The sequence below is a fragment of the Nycticebus coucang genome, chromosome 14 (assembly GCF_027406575.1).
Source record: "Nycticebus coucang isolate mNycCou1 chromosome 14, mNycCou1.pri, whole genome shotgun sequence".
Lineage (NCBI taxonomy): Eukaryota > Metazoa > Chordata > Mammalia > Primates > Lorisidae > Nycticebus > Nycticebus coucang.
Window position 1 is genome coordinate 64,682,740 of NC_069793.1, and position 20,867 is coordinate 64,703,606.

The 20,867-nt window shown below is 43.1% G+C and overlaps 1 protein-coding gene across 3 annotated transcripts in view; it reads left to right on the forward strand.

Annotated features, from left to right (window-relative positions):
- The window catches only part of NUP98 (nucleoporin 98 and 96 precursor), a 140,291-nt gene that overhangs the window by 23,722 nt on the left and 95,702 nt on the right, over nucleotides 1-20,867 (forward strand). Inside the window, exons 6-10 of one of the 3 annotated variants that reach the window (XM_053560822.1) lie at nucleotides 4,483-4,590; nucleotides 7,685-7,865; nucleotides 10,512-10,675; nucleotides 16,828-16,965; nucleotides 19,070-19,208. In XM_053560822.1, the coding sequence (XP_053416797.1) occupies nucleotides 4,483-4,590; nucleotides 7,685-7,865; nucleotides 10,512-10,675; nucleotides 16,828-16,965; nucleotides 19,070-19,208 (730 nt within the window). The remainder of the gene's footprint in view (nucleotides 1-4,482; nucleotides 4,591-7,684; nucleotides 7,866-10,511; nucleotides 10,676-16,827; nucleotides 16,966-19,069; nucleotides 19,209-20,867) is intronic. The other 2 variants (XM_053560823.1, XM_053560824.1) reach the window with 2 other exon arrangements.

Sequence of the window (20,867 nt, forward strand, 5' to 3'; positions counted from 1 at the left end):
CTGGGTTTGAACCCGCCACCCTCGGTATACGGGGCCAGTGCCCTACCCACTGAGCGACAGGTGCTGCCCTTCTTTTTTTTTTTGCATTTTTGGCCAGGGCCGGGTTTGAACCCGCCACCTCCCTCCGGCATATGGGGTTGGCACCCTACTCCTTTGAGCCACAGGCGCCGCCCTTCTTTTTTATTTTTGGAGATAAGAGTTTTAAGCTGTAGCCCTGGGTAGACTGCCATGGTGTCATAACTCACAGAACCTCCAACCTCCAACTCAGGCTCAAGCGATCCTCTTGCGTCAGTTTTTCTATTTTTAGTAGAGATGCTTTTGCTCAGGCTAGACACTTGGCTAATTTTAAATACAGGTCTAGGTCTTGCTCTTGCTCAGGCTGGTTTTAAACTCCTGAGCTCAAGCGGTCTGCCCACCTTTGCCTCCAAGAGTGCTGCAATTACAGGTGTGAGTCACCATGCTTGGCCTTGTAAACTATTTTTCTTTTTTTTTTTTTTTTTTTTTTTATTGTTGGGGATTCATTGAGGGTACAATAAGCCAGTTACACTGATTGCAATTGTTAGGTAAAGTCCCTCTTGCAATCATGTCTTGCCCCCATAAAGTGTGACACACACTAAGGCCCCACCCTCCTCCCTCCATCCCTCTTTCTGCTTCCCCCCCCATAAACTTAATTGTCATTAATTGTCCTCATATCAAGATTGAGTACATAGGATTCACTTGTAAACTATTTTTCATGGAAATAAAGAGTAAGTGGCAAACTCATTGGCCTCATTGAGGCGAGTATGGAATAACTCATTCATATTATATAGTTGTTAAGAGGCTCAAGCTGTCGCCTTGGGTAGAGTGCTATAGCATCACAGCTGACAGCAACCTCCAACTCCTGGGCTTAAGTGATCCTCTTGCCTCTGCCTCTCAAGTAGCTGGGACTACAGGTGCCTGCCACAATACCCAGCTATTTTTTTGGTTGGCGTTGTTGTTGTTCTTTGGAGGCCCGGGCCGGATTCCAACCCACCAGCTCTGGTGTCTGTGGCTGGCGCCTAGTGGCTTGAACTACAGGCACTGAACCAATTTTTTTTCTCGAGAGTGAGTCTCACTGTGTCACCCTCGGTAGAGTGCTATGGCGTCACAGCTCACAGCAACCTCAAACTCTTGGGCTTAAGTGATTCTCTTTTTTTTATTAGGGCTTAAGTGATTCTCTTGCCTTAGTCTCCCAAGTAGCTGGGACTATAGGTGCCTGTGCCTGCCAGAATGCCTGGCTATTTTTAGAGATGAGGTCTCACTCTGGCTCAAGCTGATCTGGAATTGTGAGCTCAGGCAATCTACCTGCCTTGGCCTCCGAGAGTGCTAGGGTTACAAGCGTGAGCTACCTTGCCCAGCCTGAAAAATACAACTTTTGTTGATGGACTGTCACAATGGGGGAATAAAATATTCTGTTTTCTTCTTTTTTTTTTTTTTTGTGATTTTTGGCCGGGGCTGGGTTTGAACCCGCCACCTCCGGCATATGGGACCGGTGCCCTACTCCTTGAGCCACAGGCGCCGCCCATCTTCTTTTTTTTTTTATTTGATGGTGTTGAGTAGAGGGTTGGAGAAGAGGATTTTGTTTTAAAAAGTATTTGGAGGGTGGCGCCTGTGGCTCAGTGAGTAGGGCGCCGGCCCCGTATGCCGAGGGTGGCGGGTTCAAACCCAGCCCCGGCCAAACTGCAACAAAAAAATAGCCGGGCATTGTGGCAGGCACCTGTAGTCCCAGCTGCTTAGGAGGCTGAGACAAGAGAATCGCGTAAGCCCAAGAGTTAGAGGTTGCTGTGAGCCGTGTGACGCCACGGCACTCTACCCGAGGGCGGTACAGTGACACTCTGTCTCTACAAAAAAAAAAAATAAAATAAAAAGTATTTGGAATAACACCTAATGTAAATAATTGAGGACATACACAGGTGGCCAATACATGTACATAAAATAAAGTTTTTAAAAAACCAAAAAAAAAAAAAAATAATTGAGGGAGGCTTAGGTAGGCTGGTTAGGTTAATAGAAGTTTGTTGAAGAAATAAAACTTCAGAAAAGTAAGACTTTCTCAGACATGGTGGTTAATTCATAATACTTAATTTGGAATCCTTGATTTATTAGCATTTTTAAATATTTTATTGGGTTTTTTTTTTTTTTTTTGAGACAGAGCCTCAAGCTGTTGCCCTGGGTAGAGTACACAGCTCACAGCAACCTCCAACTCCTGGGCTCAAGCAATTTTCCTTCCTTTGCCTTCCAAGTAGCTGGGACTACAGGCGCCCGCCACAAGCCCACCTATTTTTTTGGTTGCAGCCATCATTGTTGTTTGGCGGGCCCAGGCTGGATTCGAATTCGCCAGCTCAGGTGTATGTGGCAGGTGTCTTAGCCTCTTAAGCCACTGGCACCGAGCCAATATTTTATTTTTTTTAATTTAAATTTTTCACATTTGTTTTTTGGAGACAAAGTCTCATTTTGTTGCCCTGGGTCGAGAGATATGGTGTCATAGCTCACAGCAAACTCAAACTCTTGTGTTCAGGTGATCCTCTTGCCTGAGCCTCTCAAGTAGCTGGGACTACAGGTCGCCACCACAATGCCCAGCTAGTTTTTCTGTTTTTGGTAGAGATGAGGTCTTGTTCTTGCTTGGGCTGGTCTTGAATTCTTGACCTGCCTCAGTTTCCCAAAGTACGACAATTACAGGCATGATCCACTATACCTGGTCTGGAATCCTGAATTTAAAGTTACATATAAATGATAGTGCAAAGTACTGTGTGGTGCTCCTTAGAAAGTACATCATTTGGAAAACTGACAATACAAATAAGAATTTTTAGTTATTTATTGTTTCTTTTTCTTCATAAGCCTACAGGGTAAAAATCAGGCTTCTGTATTAAATGCACCACCAGTTATAAAGTAGATACTTCAGGGCAAATTGGAAGTAGGACTTAGATACAGAGATGTAAATGTGCAGGTTGGGTAAACTATGTAAAGCTTTCCTTATGCGTATAATTATTACATATATTTTAGCATATGATTGGATGGTTGAGTTATGGGATTAATCATCGTGTTTGTTTGTTTGTTTTTGTAGAGACAGAGTCTTACTTTATGGCCCTCCGTAGAGTGCCATGGCCTCACACAGCTCACAGCAACCTCCAACTCCTGGGCTTAAGTGATTCTCTTGCCTCAGCCTCCCGAGTAGCTGGGACTACAGGCGCCCGCCACAACGCCCGGCTATTTTTTGGTTGCAGTTTTGGCCGGGGCCGGGTTTGAACCCGTCACCTTCGGTATATGGGGCAGGCCCTACCGACTGAGCCACAGGCTCCGCCCTAACCATCGGGTTTGTGATTACTTTGTTAAGATTGGTTTATTATGGCCCAGCACGGTGGCCGATGCCTGTAATCCAGCACTCTGGGAGGTTGAGGCTGTAGGTAGCCTGAGCTCATGGGTTTGAAACCAGCCTTAGCAAGACTGAGACCCCCTCTCTAAAAATAGCCAGGCATTGTGGTGAGTAGCTGTAGTCCCAGCTGTTCGGGAGGCTGAGGCAAGAGGATCACTTGAGCCCAAGAGTTCAAGGTTACTGTGTGCTGTGACTCCACGGCATTCTACCAAGGACAACAAAGTGAGACTCTGTCAAAAAAAAAAAAAAAAAAAAAAATTTGGTTTATTCCGATAATCTCAATGTAAAGACAGATCAGAAATACAGTATATGGCTTAGTGTCCATAGCTCAGTGGTTAGGGTGCTGGCTACATACACTGGGGCTGGCGGGTTCAAACCACCCCTCAGGACTGCTAACCAGAAATGACAAATAAAAAAATAGCTGGGTGTTGTGGTGGGCGCCTGTAGTCCCAGCTACTTGGGAGGCTGAGGCAAGAGAATCGCTTAAGCCCAAGAGTTTGAGGTGGCTGTGATGCCATTGCACTCTACTGAGGGTGACATAGTGAGACTCGGTCTCAAAAAAAAAAAAAAATACAGTATTTTTTTATAACTTTATCACATTAATATGAGGGTATAATATTTAGGTTACATTGTTCTCACTTCCAGGGTAAAGTTCCATTTGTAGAAGAATCCCTCATCCAGGGTGTGTGTTATACATCCTCACAATGTGCACATTAGGTGAGATTCACCCCCTCTTTCTGCCATATATCGTGCCCTTCCCCCCAGAAATACAGTATATTTATTTATTTATTTATTTTGTGTAGAGACAGAGTCTCACTTTATGGCCCTCGGTAGAGTGCTGTGGCCTCACACAGCTCACAGCAACCTCCAACTCCTGGGCTTAAACAATTCTCTTGCCTCAGCCTCCCGAGTAGCTGGGACTATAGGCGCCTGCCACAACGCCCGGCTAAATACAGTATATTTAATTATGCACCCCTGAAACCATCTCATTGGAGACTAGTTTTAGTTAGAGTTCAGTGGTTGAGCAATTATGGTTGTGAAAGTAGGGATATAAAGCTTGGATTTAACAAATTTGCCTTTATCTTCCTTTGTAGCCTCCAACTGGTACAGATACTATGGTCAAAGCTGGAGTGAGCACTAACATCAGTACCAAACATCAATGTATTACTGCTATGAAAGAATATGAAAGCAAGTCACTAGAGGTCAGTAAAATATACAAAATATCAGCCTAACCTTTTGATTCTTTTGGAAAGCAGCTTTAAAAAATGTCTTTGGTTATAGAATCAAGTGGTTCACCTTCGGTGTATGTCAAAATTAACATTAACCAAATTGTTACTAAAAATTATGTATTTTCGGATAACAGTCTTTTTTAGACAGGGATCATATTCAGATGTGTGTAGAGGTTTAGTTCCTCTAATGTCTGTTGTCATTGAATTTTGCTTATACTGGGGTGGGGTGTGTGTGTGTGTGTGTGTATGTGTGCACATGAATGTGTTTAGAATAAACTTACAAAAAGTCAAAGGAGTACAGCTTTTAATGTTTATCTTTTCAACATTGCCTGAAGTTATGGTTTATTCATTTATTCATGCTCAGCACTTTTTTATTTTTTGGAGATAGTCTTACTTGGTCCTCCTTGGTAGAATGCTGTGGCTTCACAGCTCAGAGCAACCTCAAACTCTTGGACTCAAGCAATTCTCTTGTCTCAGCCTGCTAAGTAGCTGGGACTACAGGTGCTTGCCACAGTGCCCAGCTATTTTTAGAGATGAGGTCTTGCTCTGGCTCAGGCTGGTCTTAAACCTGTGAGCTCAGGCAATCCACCCACCTCCGCCTCCCAGAGTGTTAGGATTACAGGCGTGAGCCACCACGCCTGGCCTCAGTACTCTTTAATACAGGCGTCCTCAAACTTTTTAAACAGGGGGCCAGTTCATTGTCCCTCAGACCATTGGAGGGCCGGACTATAGTTTAAATAAAAAAACTATGAACAAATTCCTATGCACACTGCACATATCTTATTTTGAAGTAAGAAAACAAAACGGGAACAAATACAATCACACTGCCTCATGTGGCCCGCGGGCCGCAGTTTGAGGACCCCTGTAGATTGTTGCACATTTTCACTGTCCGTGATTGTAGTGGTTGCTTCATCCTACAACACAGACTGCTTCCATTACTGGAATATGCAGAAACACCCTGACTTGAGACAATACTGTTATATGTTATTCCTTTTTTCCCTAAGTTTTTTTTTTAATGGAACAGAGTCTCAAGCTGTCACCCTGAGTAGAATGCCTTGCTGTCATGATAGCTCACAGCAACCTCCCCAAGCAATACTCTTGCATTGGTTTTTGTTTTTTTCTGTTTTTAGTAGAGATGGGTTTCTTGCTCTTGCTCAGGCTGGTTTTGAACTGCTGAGCTCAAGCAAACCACCTGCCTCAGCCTTCCAGATTGCTGGGATTACAGGTGTCAGCCACTGCACCTAGTTTTTCTCTGAGGTTTCTGAACCCCTTGGATGCTTTCCTCTTTTATTTAATTTCAATTTTTTATTTTTTTTTAGACATTTCACTGTGTCACCCTTGGTAGAGTACTATGGCATCACAGCTCACAGCAACCTCAAACTCTTGGGTATAAGCGATTTTCTTGCCTCAGCCTCCCAAGTAGCCGGGATTATAGGCACCTGCCACAACGCCTGGCTATTTTTTTTTTGTTTGTTTTTGTTTTTTTGTAGAGGCAGAGTCTCACTTTATTGCCCTCGGTAGAGTGCCATAGCGTCACAGCTCACAGCAACTTCCAGCTCTTGGGCTTAGGCGATTCTTTGCCTCAGCCTCCTGAGTAGCTGGGACTACAGCAGCCTACCACAACGCCCGGCCATTTTTTTGTTGCAGGTTGGCCGGGGCTGGATTTGATCCCACCACCCACGGTATATAGGGTCAGCGCCCTGCCTACTGAGCCGCAGGTGCCACCCGTGGCTATTTTTTTGTTTCAGTTGTGTTGTTTAGCTGACCTGGGCTGGGTTCGAACTCGCCAGCCTTCCTTCATGTGGCTGGCGCTGTAACCACTGTGCTACCAGCACTGAGCTGCTCTTTTCTTTTTTCTTTTTTTATTTTATTTTATTTATTTATTTGCAGTTTTTGGCTGGGGCCGGGTTTGAACTCATCACCTCTAGTATATGGGGCAGGCGCCCTACTCCTTGAGCCACAGGCGCTGCCCCCTCTTTTCTTTCTTCTTTTTTTTATTTTTGTAGAGACAGAGTCTCACTTTATGGCCCTCGGTAGAGTGCTGTGGCCTCACACAGCTCACAGCAACCTCCAACTCCTGGGCTTAAGCGATTCTCTTGCCTCAGCCTTCCGAGTAGCTGGGACTACAGGCGCCCGCCACAACGCCCAGCTATTCTTTTCTTTTTTAATTAATAAATTTTTACACTTAGATGGGTGCAGAGGAGATTACTATATAGCATTTTACTATTATTTGTAAAAGAAAATCATTATTATTATTATTTTTTTTTTTTTGAGAGTCTCACTTTGTCCGCCTGGGTAGAGTGCTATGGCATGATCATAGCTCACAGCAACCTCAAACTGGTCGGTTCTAGAAATTCTCTTGTCTTCGCCTCCCAAGTAGCTGAGACTATAGGCTCCTGCCACAAGGTTCAGCTAGTTTTTTAGTAGAGATGGGGTCTCAATCTTCCTCAGGGTGGTCTTGAACTCCTGAGCTTAGGTGATCCACTGGCCTCAGCCTACCAAAGTGCTAGAATTACAGGTGTGAGCCACTGGGGCCAGCCAAAACAAAAAAAAGAAAAGGGAAAATTAAAATTAAGACATGGGCTCAGTGCCCGTAGCACAGTGGTTGCGGCACCAGCCACATACAGTGAGGCTGGTAGGTTCGAACTCGGCCAGGGCAAACAGCAACAAAAAAAATAGCTGGATGTTGTGGCGGGCGCATATAGTCCCAGCTACTGGGAGGCTGAGGCAAGAGAATTACTTAAGCCCAGGAGTTTGAGGTTGCTGTGAGCTATGATGCCATTGCACTCTACTGAGGATAACATGGAAACTCTGTCTCAAAAAATAAATAAATAAATAAAGTTAAGATATGGTTAGCTGTTTAGCTTGCAGTTTTATGATAGTTGTGGTATAGATTTTAATATCAATTGGAAATGTTTTTCTTTAATGATACTAAGTTAATGCCTTTCTGTTGTTTTCTCTTTTGTTGTACCAATATGAACTTGAATAGTAAATTCCAGTATTTAATCCCTTAAGTAATTACTTTTGTCTGCTTATTACTTTTGAAAATTTGTTTTCCTCCATTTAGGAGCTTCGTTTAGAGGATTATCAGGCTAACCGGAAAGGCCCTCAGAACCAGGTGGGATCAGGTACCACAGCTGGCTTGTTTGGGTCTTCTCCAGCCACTTCCAGTGCAACAGGACTCTTCAGCTCCTCTACCACTAATTCAGGCTTTGCATATGGTCAGAACAAAACTGCTTTTGGAACTAGTAAGCACTTGATATCATATTGGGTCAAGTTAAGGAGAGTCAGATAACTAAAATTAAAACACGATTGTAAAACATGATAAGTGCTGTTGAAAAAAATAATTCCAGGAATACTGGATGAATTGAGAGTACCTGGTATGTATGTGGGGATGGGAAGAAATACAGTGTAAAATGAAGGTGATAAAAGAGGGGTTCACTTGAAAAGGTGGTATTTTAAGTAGTGACCTATCCAAAGAAGATGAAAGGAGTAAGTTGTACAGATGTCTAGGGGAAGAGCATTCCAGTTACTGAAAAGTATGAGTCTGAAAACTCTTTTTCACCAAAGAGGATTGGGCATTGGAATGTACTAGAGGATTTTATAGGACTTTGTGGGCCAGTATCAAGACTTGAATTTTTATTTAATTTCAGAACCTCTAAGAGTTGTTTTGAAAGAGAAGTCATGTAGTTCAGAATATAAAATTTTGAAGGCTGCTGAATTAAGAATAAATCGTAAAGAGACAAGGCAGGAAACAAAGCTGTTGGTCCATGTGAGACGTGATGGTGGCTTGGACAAGGATAGGGAGGAAAAAACGTCAAATTCTAGATCTAGTTTGATTATACAGCTAGTGGGATTTGCTGACTGACTGATACAGGTTGTTAAAGAGGAGTTCAGGATGACTAACTTCATCCAAAGAAAAAAAGTGTGTATATATATATTATATATATATATATAATAGTGTGTGTATATATATATATATAATAGTGTGTGTGTGTATATATATATATATATTTTTTTTTTTTTTCTTTTTTTCCCTGAAACAGAGTCTTATGTTGCCCTTGGTAGAGTGCTGTGGCATCACAGCTCAAAGCAACCTCAAACTCCTGGGCTTAAGTGATTATCTTGCCTCAGCCTCCCAAGTAGCTGGGACTATAGGAGCCTGCCGTGATGCCCGGTTGTTTTGTCCTTTGTAGCTATCATTGTTGTTTGGCACATCTGGGCTGGGTTCAAACCCACCAGCCCAGGTGTATGTGACTGGTGCTGTAGCTGCTGAGCTGTAGGTGCCAAGCCCAAAATACTTCTATAAAGGTCATGTGCGTATAAATTAGAAAGTTAAAAAAGAAAGTAAACAAAATAAAAAGTTATTTGTATACTTATATTCCTCCCACACCCGCTAAATTGCCTTCTAGAGGTAAGCAAAAGTTAGTTTTTTCATAGCCTTCTAGAGTATGTACATACATAGACATGCAAGTACAGAAACTCCCCCCCCTTTTTATTTTGAGACAGAACCTCAAGCTATTGCTCTGGGTGGTGTGCCATAGCATCACAGCTCTCAACAACCTCCAACTATTGGGCTCAAGCGAGTCTGCTGCCTCCGGCTCCAAGTAGCTGGGACTACAGGCGCCCGCCACAATGCCCACCTATTTTTTGGTTACAGTCATCACTGTTTGGCGGGCCTGGGCTGGATTTGAACCCACCGGCTCAGATGTATGTGGCTGGTGCCTTAGCCGCTTGAGCCACAGGTGTGAGCCAAGAAATGGTGTTTTTTTTTTTTTTTTTTTGCAATTTTTGGCCGGGGCTGGGTTTGAACCCACCATCTCAGGCACATGGGGCCGGCGCCCTACTCCTTTGAACCACAGGCCGCCCAGAAACACTTATTTTTTCACCATCCGTAGAGTGCTGTGTCATCACAGCTCATAGCAATCTCAAACTCCTGGGCTCAAGTGATCCTTTTGTCTCAGCCTTTTCCCTATGAGCTGGGAGTACAGCTGCCTGCCACAACACCCGGCTAGTATTTTAGTAGAAATGGGGTCTTACTCTTGCTCAGGCTGGTCTCAAACTCCTGAGCTCAGGCAATCCACCTGTCTCCACCTCCCACAGTGCTAAGATTCTAGGTGTATGCAACCAGGCCTGCCTAGAAACACATTTTCTTTTTTTTTTTTTTGGAGACAGAGTTTTACTTTGTTGTCCTCAGTAGAGTGCTGTTACATCACAGCTCACAGCAACCTCCAGCTCTTGGGCTTACGGGATTCACTTGTCTCAGCCTCCCAAGAAGGTGGGACCAAGCACCAGCCACAATGCCCGGCTATTTTTTGGTTGTAGTTGTTGTTGTTTGGCAGGCCCGGGCTGGATTCAAACCCGCCAGCTCTGGTGTATGTGGCTGGTGCCCTAGTCGCTGAGCTACATGTGTCGAGCCTCCCAACCAGTTTTCTTTGGATAATGGTGATGTTGTAGAAACAAATTTGTTTTGTTTTTGAGACAGAGCCTCAAGCTGTCACCCTGGGTAGAGTACTGTGACATCACAGCTCACAGCAACCTCTAACTCCTGGGCTCAAGCGATTCTCCGCCTCCCAAATAGCTGGGACCACAGGCGCCCGCCACAATGCCCCGCTGTTTTTTGGTTGCAGCCATCATTGTTTGGCGGCCCCGGGCTGGATTTGAACCCGCCAGCTCAGGTGTATGTGGCTGGCGCCTTAGCCGCTTGAGCCACAGGCACCGAGCCTAGAAACAAAATTTCAACCAATCTGGAGTTAGGAAAATGAAATAGTTATTGATTTAGATATGTAGATAACATAACACTAGAGAAATAACTTGATAATGTGTGGTTTTCATTTTTTGTGTTTAAATTTTTTTCTCATTTAGTTTTCTTTGCTTTTTTCTACTTTTGAAAGGTACAACTGGATTTGGAACCAATCCAGGTGGTCTCTTTGGCCAACAGAATCAGCAGACTACCAGCCTCTTCAGCAAACCATTTGGCCAGGCCACAACTACCCAGAACACTGGCTTTTCCTTTGGTAATACAAACACCCTAGGACAGCCAAGTACCAACACCATGGTAAGGACATAGTCATATATTTAACTCCATGTTTTGTTGTTGTTGTTTTTTTGTCTCACTATGTTGCCTTTGGTAGAGTACCGTGGCATCACAGCTCACAGCAACCTGAAACTCTTGGGCTTAAGCGAGTCTTGCCTCAGCCTCCCAGGTAGCTGGGGCTATAGGCACAGCTATTCTTTTTTGTTGCAGTTATCGTCGTTTAGCTGGCCCAAGATGGGTTCAAACCCGCCACCCTCGGTGCATGAGGCTGGCACTGTAACCACTGCTATGGGCACCGCCTTAACTCCAGGTCTTCTTTGTAGAATTAGGTAATGTTCCTTCTAATTATGTGAAACTGGCAAGTTCTATGTCTGCTGTAGTTCATAAGAGTTGAGGGTAGCCATTCATGGCTATAATTTGAGCACTTTAGGAGGCCAAGGCAGAGGAGTGCTTAAGGTCAGGAGTTTAAGACTGGCCTGGGCACTATAGTAAGACCCCAGATGTACAAAAAATAGTAAAATTGCACTAAGTATAGTGGTGCATGCTGATATCCCTAGCTAGTCAGGAAGTTGATGTAAGAGAATTGCTTAAGCCAGGGATTTAGGTTGCTGTGGACTATGATTACACTCCTGCACTCTGGTGTGGGCTATAGAGTGAGACCCTGTTTTTTTAAAAAAAAAAAAAAGAAAAGAAAAATTATTGGGACCAGGCACAGTGGCTTACACCTATAATCCTAGCCATCTGGAAGACCAAGGAGAATAGATTATTTAAGCTCAATAGCCTGAGCAAAGGTGAGACCGTGTCTCTTTAAAAAAAAACAAACATTAAATAAAAAGAAATGTTAAGTGATTTTCAGCAAGGTTACCAAAACAATTCAATTGGGAAGGAATAGTCTTTTCAACATATGGTGCTAGAACAACTGATTATTTATATACAAAGGAATGAGCTTGGACCCTTGCTTTATGCAGTTGAGTTGATGGCAAATGTTGACTCAGAATCGATCAGATACCTAATTGCAATAATAACCACAATTATAAAACTCTTAGAAGAAAACAAATTAGGCGGTGGTATTTTAAAAATGACATTAAAAGTGAAAGTAGTGAACGAAAAAGGTAAATTAGGCTTCATCAAAATAAAAACTTATAGCCAGGCCTCCCAAACTTACAACCTGGGAGACTGAGGCAGGAGGATTGTTTAAAGCCAGGAGGTTGGGCGGCGCCTGTGGCTCAGTGAGCAGGGCACCGGCCCCATATGCTGAGGGTGGTGGGTTCAAACCCAGCCCCGGCCAAACTGCAACAAAAAAATAGCCGGGCGTTGTGACGGGTGCCTGTAGTCCCAGCTACTCGGGAGGCTGAGGCAGGAGAATCGCCTAAGCCCTGGAGTTGGCGGTTGCGTGAGCTATGTGATGCCATGGCACTCTACCTAGGGCCATAAAGTGAAACTCTGTCTCTACAAAAAAAAAAAAAAATAAAGCCAGGAGGTTAAGCCTGCAGTGCACTGTGATTGTGCTCATTAATGGCCACTGCACTGTAGCCTAGGCAACATAGTAAATCCCCATCTCTTTTTTTTTGAGATTAGAGTCTCAAGTTGTAGCTCTGGGTAGAGTGCCGTGCTATCATAGTTCACAGCAATCTCCCACTTTTGTGCTCAAGCAATCCTCTTGCCTCAGTTTTTCTATTTTTAGTAGAGACAAGGTCTAGCTTGTTGCTTAGCCTGGTCTTAAACCCGTGAGTTCAAACTTATCCACCCACCTGGGCCTCTCAGAATGTTAGGATTTATAGGCGTGAGCCACCCCGACCTGCCTTTTTGTTTGTTTGTTTGTTTTTTGAGACAGAGTCTTAGTATGTCACCCTGGATAGCGTGCCATAGCCTCATTGCTTACGCAACCTCCAATTTTCCTTGCTTCACCTTCCTGAGTAGCTAGGACTACATATGCCCACCACAATGCCTGGCCAGGTTTTTATTTTTAGTAGAGATAGGGTCTTGCTCTTGATCAAGCAATCCACCTGCCTCAGCCTCCCAGAGAGCTAGGGTAACAGGTGTCAGCCACTGTGCTTGGCCTGACCTCCCATCTCTTAAAAACTTCTTGTATCTCTGGGCGGCGCCTGTGGCTCAAGGGGTAGGGCGCCGGTCCCATATGCCGGAGGTGGCGGGTTCAAACCTAGCCCCAGCCAAAAACCAAAACCAAAAACAAACAAACAAAAAAAAAAACAAACAAAAAACTTCTTGTATCTCCAAGGGATACCATCAATAAAGTGAAAAGAAAACCTACTAATAGAGAACAATAGCTAATCATCCATATGCTGTGTGTATAGGACTTCTGTCCAGAGTATGTAAAGAACTCTTGGCTGGATATAGTGGCTCACATATGTAATCCTAGCACCCTGGGAGGCTGAGAGAGGTGGATTACTTGAACTCAGGAATTTGAGGCCAGCCTGAGTAAGAATGAGACTTTGTCTCTATTCAAAATAGAAAAACTAGCTGGACAAGGTGGCACATGCCTGTAGTCCCAAGTATTCAGAAGGCTGATAGATGAGGATAGCTTGGCCGCGTCCGTTGCTCAGTGGGTAGAGCACCGGCCACGTACATCAGGACTGGCGAGTTCAAACCTGGCCTGGGCCTGCTAAAACAACAATGATAACTGCAACAACAACAAAAAATAGCTGAGCTTGGGAGGCTGAGGCAAGAGAATCCTTAAGCCCAAGAGTTTGAGGTTGCTGTGAGCTGTGATACCACAGTACTCTACCCAGGCTGACAGCTTGAGACTCTGTCTCAATAAAAAAGAAAAACGAAGAAGAGGATAGCTTGAGCCTGAAAATTTCAGGTTATTGTGAGGTACAGAGCTATGACGACACCATGGCAATCTACCCAAGGCGTTAGACGCTTGGTCTCAAAAAAAAAAAAAAAAAAAAAAAAGAACTCATACAGTTCAATTAAAGAAGGCAATCCATAGAAAGATGCCAAGGATTTTTTTTTTTTTTTTTTTTTTTTTTTTTTTCAGTTTTTGGCCGGGGGCTGGATGTGAACCTGCCACCTCTGGCACATGGGGCCAGCGCCCTACCCCTTTGAGCCACAGGCGCCGCCCAGATGCCAAGGATTTGAATAGATGTTTCTCCAAAGGAGATATACAAATGATGTAAAAGGACACTCAACATTATTTAGTTATCAGGGAAATAGAAATCACAATTATAATAAAATACCACTTCATACATACTTGGAAGAATATAATGAGAAAGCCAGGTATGTATTGACAAGGATATGAGGAAGTTGGAACTCTCATACCAGTGGGATTGTAAAATGTTGGAGCCGTGTTTGGAAACAGTTTAGTGGTTAAAGTGTTAAGCACAGTGTTATGATCCAGCAAGTGTACATATTCTTATTTACCCAAAAGAAATGAAAACACAAACTTATATGACAGTGATCTTAATAGCACTATTTACAGTGTCCCAGAAAGTGGAAACAACCGAATGTCTATTAAGCAGTGAATGGATAAACAGTGGTGTTATATCTATACAGTGGAATATTAAGCAGCCATAAAATAAAGTACTAATATGTGGTGCATCATGGATGAACCTTGAAAACATGCTGAGTGAAGGAAGCCACCCATTAAAGACCATTTAAAATGTACAGAATACACAACTCTATAAAAACAAACAGTAGACTAGTGTTTACCTAAAAATAAGGAGTGATTGCTCACGGGTCCAATATTTCTTTGTGGGGTGATAAAATGTTCTAAATTTAGGTAGTACGGATGGTTGTCCAACTCAGTGTACAAAAAAATTGCTGAATAGTTTGCTGAATAGTCTACTATAAATGAGTGGATTTTATAATATGTGAATTATGCCTCAGTCAGATTATTTAAAACAGTGGCGCCTGTGGCTCAAGGAGTAGGGCGCCAGCCCCATATACCAGGGGTTTTGGGTTTGAGCCTGGCCCTGGCCAAAACTGCAAGGAAAAAAAATTGTTTAAAGTACAGTACAGGGCTTGGTGCCCGTAGCACAGTGGTTATGGCGTTAGCCACATACATCAAGGCTGGCAGGTTTGAACCCTGCCTGAGCCAGCTAAACGACAACTGCAACAAAAAATGGTGGGGTATTGGGACAGGCACCTATAGTCCCAACTACTTGGGAGGCTGAGGCAAGAGAATCGTTTAAGCCCAAGAGTTTGAGGTTGCTGTTAGCTATGATGCCATGGCACTCTATTGAGGGCAACATAGTGAGATTCTGTCTCAAAAAAAAAAAAAAAAAAAGGTGGGGTAGGGGCGGCACCTGTGGCTAAGTGAGTAGGGCGCAGGCCCCATATACTGAGGGTGGCAGGTTTGAACCCGGTCCCGGCCAAACTGCAACAAAAAAATAGCCAGGCGTTGTGGCGGGTGCCTGTAGTCCCAGCTACTCGGGAGGCTGAGGCAAGAGAATCACCTAAGCCTAAGAGCTGGAGGTTTCTGTGAGCTGTGACGCCATGGCACTCCATGGAGGGCAACAAAGCAAGACTCTGTCTCTCAAAAAAAAAAAAAAAAAAAAGACAGAGTCCCAAGGCCCCCTGGGTAGAGTGCCTTGGAGTCACAGCAAGTTCTACTTCTTGGGCTCAAGCAGTCCTCTTGCCTCAGTTTGTCTATTTTTAGTAAAGATAGGGGTCTCACTTTTTTTTTTTTAAGTAGAGTCTCAAATTGCTATAATGTTTTTTTTTTGGTCTGGGCCAGGTTTGAACCCGCCACCCAGTGGTATATGGGGCCAGCGCCCAACTCCTTTGAGCCACAAGCACTGCCCTCAGAGTCTCAAATTGTTGCCTTGGGTAGAGTGCTGTGGCATCATAGCTAACAGCAGCCTCCAACTCAGGTTCAAACGATCCTCTTGCCTCAGTTTTTCTATTTTTAGTAGAGACAGGGTCTCACTTTTGCTGAGGTTGGTCTCGAACTCTTGAGCTCAAGCAATCCACTCTTCTCAGCCACCTGTATTATCTTTTTTGTTTGTTTTTTGAGACATAGTCTTACTATGCTACATTGGGTAGAGAGCTGTGGCATCACAGCTCACAGCAACCTCAAACTCTTGGGCTAAAGCAATTGTCTTGCCTCAGCCTCCCAAGTAGCTGGGACTACACGTCCCCGCCACAATGCCCAACTATTTTTTTGTTGTTGTTGTTGCGGTTATTTAGCTGGCCTGGGCTAAACCTGCCACCCTCCGTGTAGGTGGCTGGTGCTATAACCACTGCTACAGGCGCCAAGCCTGTTCTTTCTTTCTTTCTTTCTTTATTTGAGACAGAATTTCACTTTTTCTCGTTTTGTAGAGTGCTTGGTGTCACAGCTCCTAGCGACTTGAAACTCTTGGCCTTAAGCGATTATCTTGCCTCAGCCTCTCAAGTAGCTCACCCTACAGGTGATCACCATAATGCCTGGCTATTTTTTAGTGATGAGGTCTCACTCTTCCTCATGCTGTTGTTGAACCTGTGAGCTCAGGGGATTCAGCCACCTCATCTGGCTTATTGATTAGTTCTCATGACCTAACCCTGAAAATCAAGCACCTAGTCATACTATTTTACTTTCATTGTTGCAGTGCCGGTATCTGTTAGAGCACAGGACTTAATGTCATGCTGTATTAGGTGCATATGACTGTGGATCTCATCATCCTGGCAATAACAAAGGCTTAGATAAAGGTTTTAATTTTGGTCTTGCCCGTCAGGAGGTATGGCAGTTTTTTTTTTATTGACAGTCTGACTTTGTCATCCTGGGTAGAGTGCTATGGTGTCATAGCTCACAACAACCTCCAACTCCTGTGCTCAAGCCATCCTTTTGCCTCAGCCTCCGAAGGAGCTGGAAGCACAGGCGCCTGCCACAATGCATGACTATTTTTTTAGAGATGAGATCTCACTCTACGTCAGGCTGGTCTTAAGTTCCTGAGCTCAAGCAGTCCCCTCACCTGGGCCTCCCAGACTTGGGGAAGTTTTTAAATGTTTTGAGGTTTTTATTCTATTGGCAAGTGAGGATACTAGGATACTCCTTGCTTTCCAGGATTGTTGTAAGGTAAAAGTCTGTGTAATGTGTACATCATCTATGTAATGTATACATCATCATCCGTCACATAAGCTTTAAAAATTTGGTAACTATTTTTATTGATCTGAGACTCTTGAAGAAAACTAACCATTTTAGGATATCTTTTACTCTGTATTAACTTTTATAGGGTTTATTTGGAGTAACCCAAGCTTCACAGCCTGGAGGTCTTTTTGGGACAGCTACAAACACCAGCACTGGGACAGCATTTGGAACAGGAACAGGTCTGTTTGGGCAGACCAATACTGGATTTGGTGCTGTTGGTTCGGTAGGTTTCTATATTTGAATTTAATTTGAAGATATCTATAAATGTGTTACAGAAATTTCTGAGAAAGATTTGACTGTATTTTGGGAGCATTGTATGGTTTCGTACTGAAAACAATGCAAAATAAAATTTCTAGTACATTTTTTTTTTTTTTTTTTTATTTTTGTTCCTTTTTTTTTTTTTTTGTAGAGACAGAGTTTCACTGTACCGCCCTCGGTAGAGTGCCGTGGCGTGACACAGCTCACAGCAACCTCTAACTCTTGGGCTTACGCGATTCTCTTGCCTCAGCCTCCCAAGCAGCTGGGACTACAGGCGCCCACCACAACGCCCAGCTATTTTTGGTTGCAGTTTGGCCGGGGCTGGGCTTGAACCCGCCACCCTCGGCATATGGGGCCGGCGCCCTACTCACTGAGCCACAGGCGCTGCCCAATTTCTAGTACATTTTAGTAGGTTTATAATCAATAGTTAATTCTCTTGTTAAACATTTCTTTGCCTTAGTGTTATGCTTTCACTTTATTTAGATTAGGTCATTTTTAACTCCTAGCCTTTGTTTTGGATGATAAATGAGCATGACAGTTGGAAATTAAACATTTTGGTGATGATCTAGTTGCTGAAATTAATGGGGTTCTCACAATATTATAGAAAGTTTGGTATTTTCTATTGTGGGTAGTTAAACCATGGTCCTGTTTTCGTGGAGATTTAAGTCTTTTGTCTTTGACAGTAAGGGGGAAAATTGAGAAACATTCATAATGCTTGAGAAAATGCTTATACATAAAAACCATAAATCAATAAAAATTCTTATACTTTTAAATAACAGATTTATTGATGTATAATCCATTCTATACAATTCACATTGTTAAAATGTACAATTGATTGGATTTCAGTATATTAAGGAAATAAGCAGCTATCACCATATTCAGTTTCAGATCATATGGTTTCATCATGCCAAAAAGAAACCCTATACTCATTTACAGTTGCTCATTTCTTTCCCGGTTGCCATAGGTTTACTTTCTATCTGTACAGATTTCATTATTCTAGACATTTCATATAAATAAAATCTTAATATGTGGTCTTTTTGACTGGTATTTTTCACTTAGCATATTTTCAAAGTTCATCCATATTGTATCATGTTCTTTTTTTTTGTTTGTTTGTTTGTTCTTGTTTGGGTTGGGGCTGGGCTCAAACCTGCCACCTCAAATTTTTTATTGGAACTATTTCTACTTGCAAAGTAAATATATGATATGTTTCTTTTAACAAATAAAAGGTCTTTAATAGCCTGGTTAGTTTTTTCTTTCTCTCACTAAAATTCTGTGCTTGCTAAGGGGTTAGTTAACGTTTCAGGATAGGAGCATTCTGTTTTGTTTTGTTTTGAGATAGAATTTCACTTTTGTCACTCTCGGTAGAGTGCCGTAGTGTTATAACTCACAGCAACCTCAAATTCTTGGGCTCAGGGGATTCTCTTCTCTCAGCATCCCAAGTAGCCAGGACTATAGGTGCCTGCCACAACACCAGCTATTTTCTTTTAAAAGAGGGTATCTCGCTCTTGCTCAGGCTGGTCTCAAGCTCCTGAGTGCAGGCAGTCCATCCACCTCATGCTCTTAGAGTGCTAGGATTATAATTATGAACCACCGCACCTGGCACATTCTGTTTTATAAAGTCAGTCTTGTTCAGACTATTTTATTTTTTGGATAGCCTTTATTCATGTTCTTTCTCCCTTTTTTTTTTTGGAGTCTCAGTTTGTCACCCTCAGTAGAGTGCTGTAGCCTCGTAGCTCACAGCAACCTCACACTCTTGGGCTTAAGCCTCCCAAGTAGCTGGGACTGCAGGCGCCTGCCATAATGCCCAGCTATTTTTTTTAGAGATGGGGTCTTGCTCTCGCTCAGGCTGTTCTTGAACCCATGAATTCAGGCATTCCAACCATCTTGGTCTCCCAGAGTGCTTAGGATTACAGGCATGAGCCTCTGCTTCCGGCCGCCTTCTACCTTATTTATAAAAGTTGTTATATATTTCTTTCATCCCACATCCAGTGTATTACAACTGAGGTAATCCTTATTTACTGTGTGGTGTGTATGTGATTTAAACTTTTCCTATATTCTGTTCTTTTTAGACCCTGTTTGGCAATAACAAGCTTACTACATTTGGAAGCAGTACAACCAGTGCACCTTCATTTGGTACAACCAGTGGCGGTCTCTTTGGTAACAAACCAACCCTGACTTTAGGAACCAATACAAACACTTCCAATTTTGGTACATATAAAAAGCAGGTTTGGCTCTCTTAAATTTACACTGGTTATACCACACATTATTCTCCTGATTCATATGATTGAAAATACTTAAAATTCTCAGGTAAGCCATGGCTTGATGTGAGGTACCAGATGGAAAGAATTAAAGTCATAGACATGACTTAAGATACAGTAGCCATGTAAATTGCCTTTCATTTTCTTTCTTTACCATTAGATGAGAAATATAACTGAAACACATTTGATTGAGGCATCACATTCTATTAGACCAGGTTTCAACCATGGAAGTGGTGTGGGGGAGAGATTTGATGGTTTTTTTTTTTTTTTTTTGGTAGAGACAGAATCTCACTTTATCACCCTCAGTAGAGTGTTGTGGCATCACAGCTCACAGCAACCTCCAACTCCTGGGCTCCAACTCCCAAGTAGCTGGGACTACAGGTACCTGCTACAATGCCAGGCTATTTTTTGGTTGCAGCCCTCATTGTTTGGCGGACCCGGGCTGGTTTAGAATCTGCCAGCTTAGGTGTATGTGGCTGGCACCTTAGCCACTTGAGCCACAGGTGCTGAATCTACTTGGGTTTTTTTTGGTTATAGTTGTCATTGTTGTTTGGCAGTCCTGGGCTGGGTTTGAACCCACCAGCTCTGGTGTATGTGGCTAGCACCCTAGCCCCTGAGCTACAGGAACTGAGCCAGATTTGATGATTGTTATTCAAAGTTGAAACCTTGATTTAAGGGATTATCTAATAGTTTTGTGGCAATTTCAAAATTCCTTTTGAGACAGAGTGTCACTCAGTCGCCCTGGGTAGAGTGCAGTGGCATCATAGTTCACAGCAACCTCAAACTTTTGGGGTGAAGTGATCTTGCCTCAGCCTCCCAAGTAGCTGGGACTACAGGTACCTACCACAACGCCTGGCTATTTATAGAGATGGGATCTGACTCTTGTTCAGGCTGCTCTTAAACTCCTGAGCTGAAACAGTCAACCTGCTGTGGCCTCTGAAAGTGCTAGGATTATAGATGGGAGCCACCATGCCTAGCGAAAAACAATTTTTTAATGCATGTTCACTGTAAAAATTTGCAATATACAGGAAAGATTGAACAATTAAAAAAATAAACCCTAATCTACTCTTCAGACATATGCTAGAGCTAGGTGTGGTGACTTATGCTTGTAATCCTAGCACATTGTGAGGCTAAGGTGGGTGGATTGCTTGAGCTTAGGAATTTGAGACCCTGCCTCTGTTAAAAATAGAAAAACTAGCTGGGCATTGTTGTATGTACCTCTAGTCCCAGCTACTAGGGAGGCTGAGGTAAGAGAATCTCTTGATCCCAGGAGTTTGAGATTGCTCTGAGCTATGATTATGCCACATCATTCTATCCAAGGTGACAAAGTAACACTCTGTCTCAAAATAAAGATACATGCTAGAAAAATTTAATCCCATTTAATGAAGACATTTATTTTCAACATTTTTTTTTGAGAAGGTTTTTCACTTTGTTGCCCTTGGTAGAGTGCTGTGGTGTCATAGCTCACAGCATTCTCAAACTCTTGGGTGCAAGTGATCAATTCTCTTGCGTCAGCTTCCCAAGTAGCTGGGACTATAGGCGCCTGCCCCAGTGTTGGGCTATTTAGAGATGGAATCTTGCTCTTGCTCAGACTGGTCTTGAGCTCAAG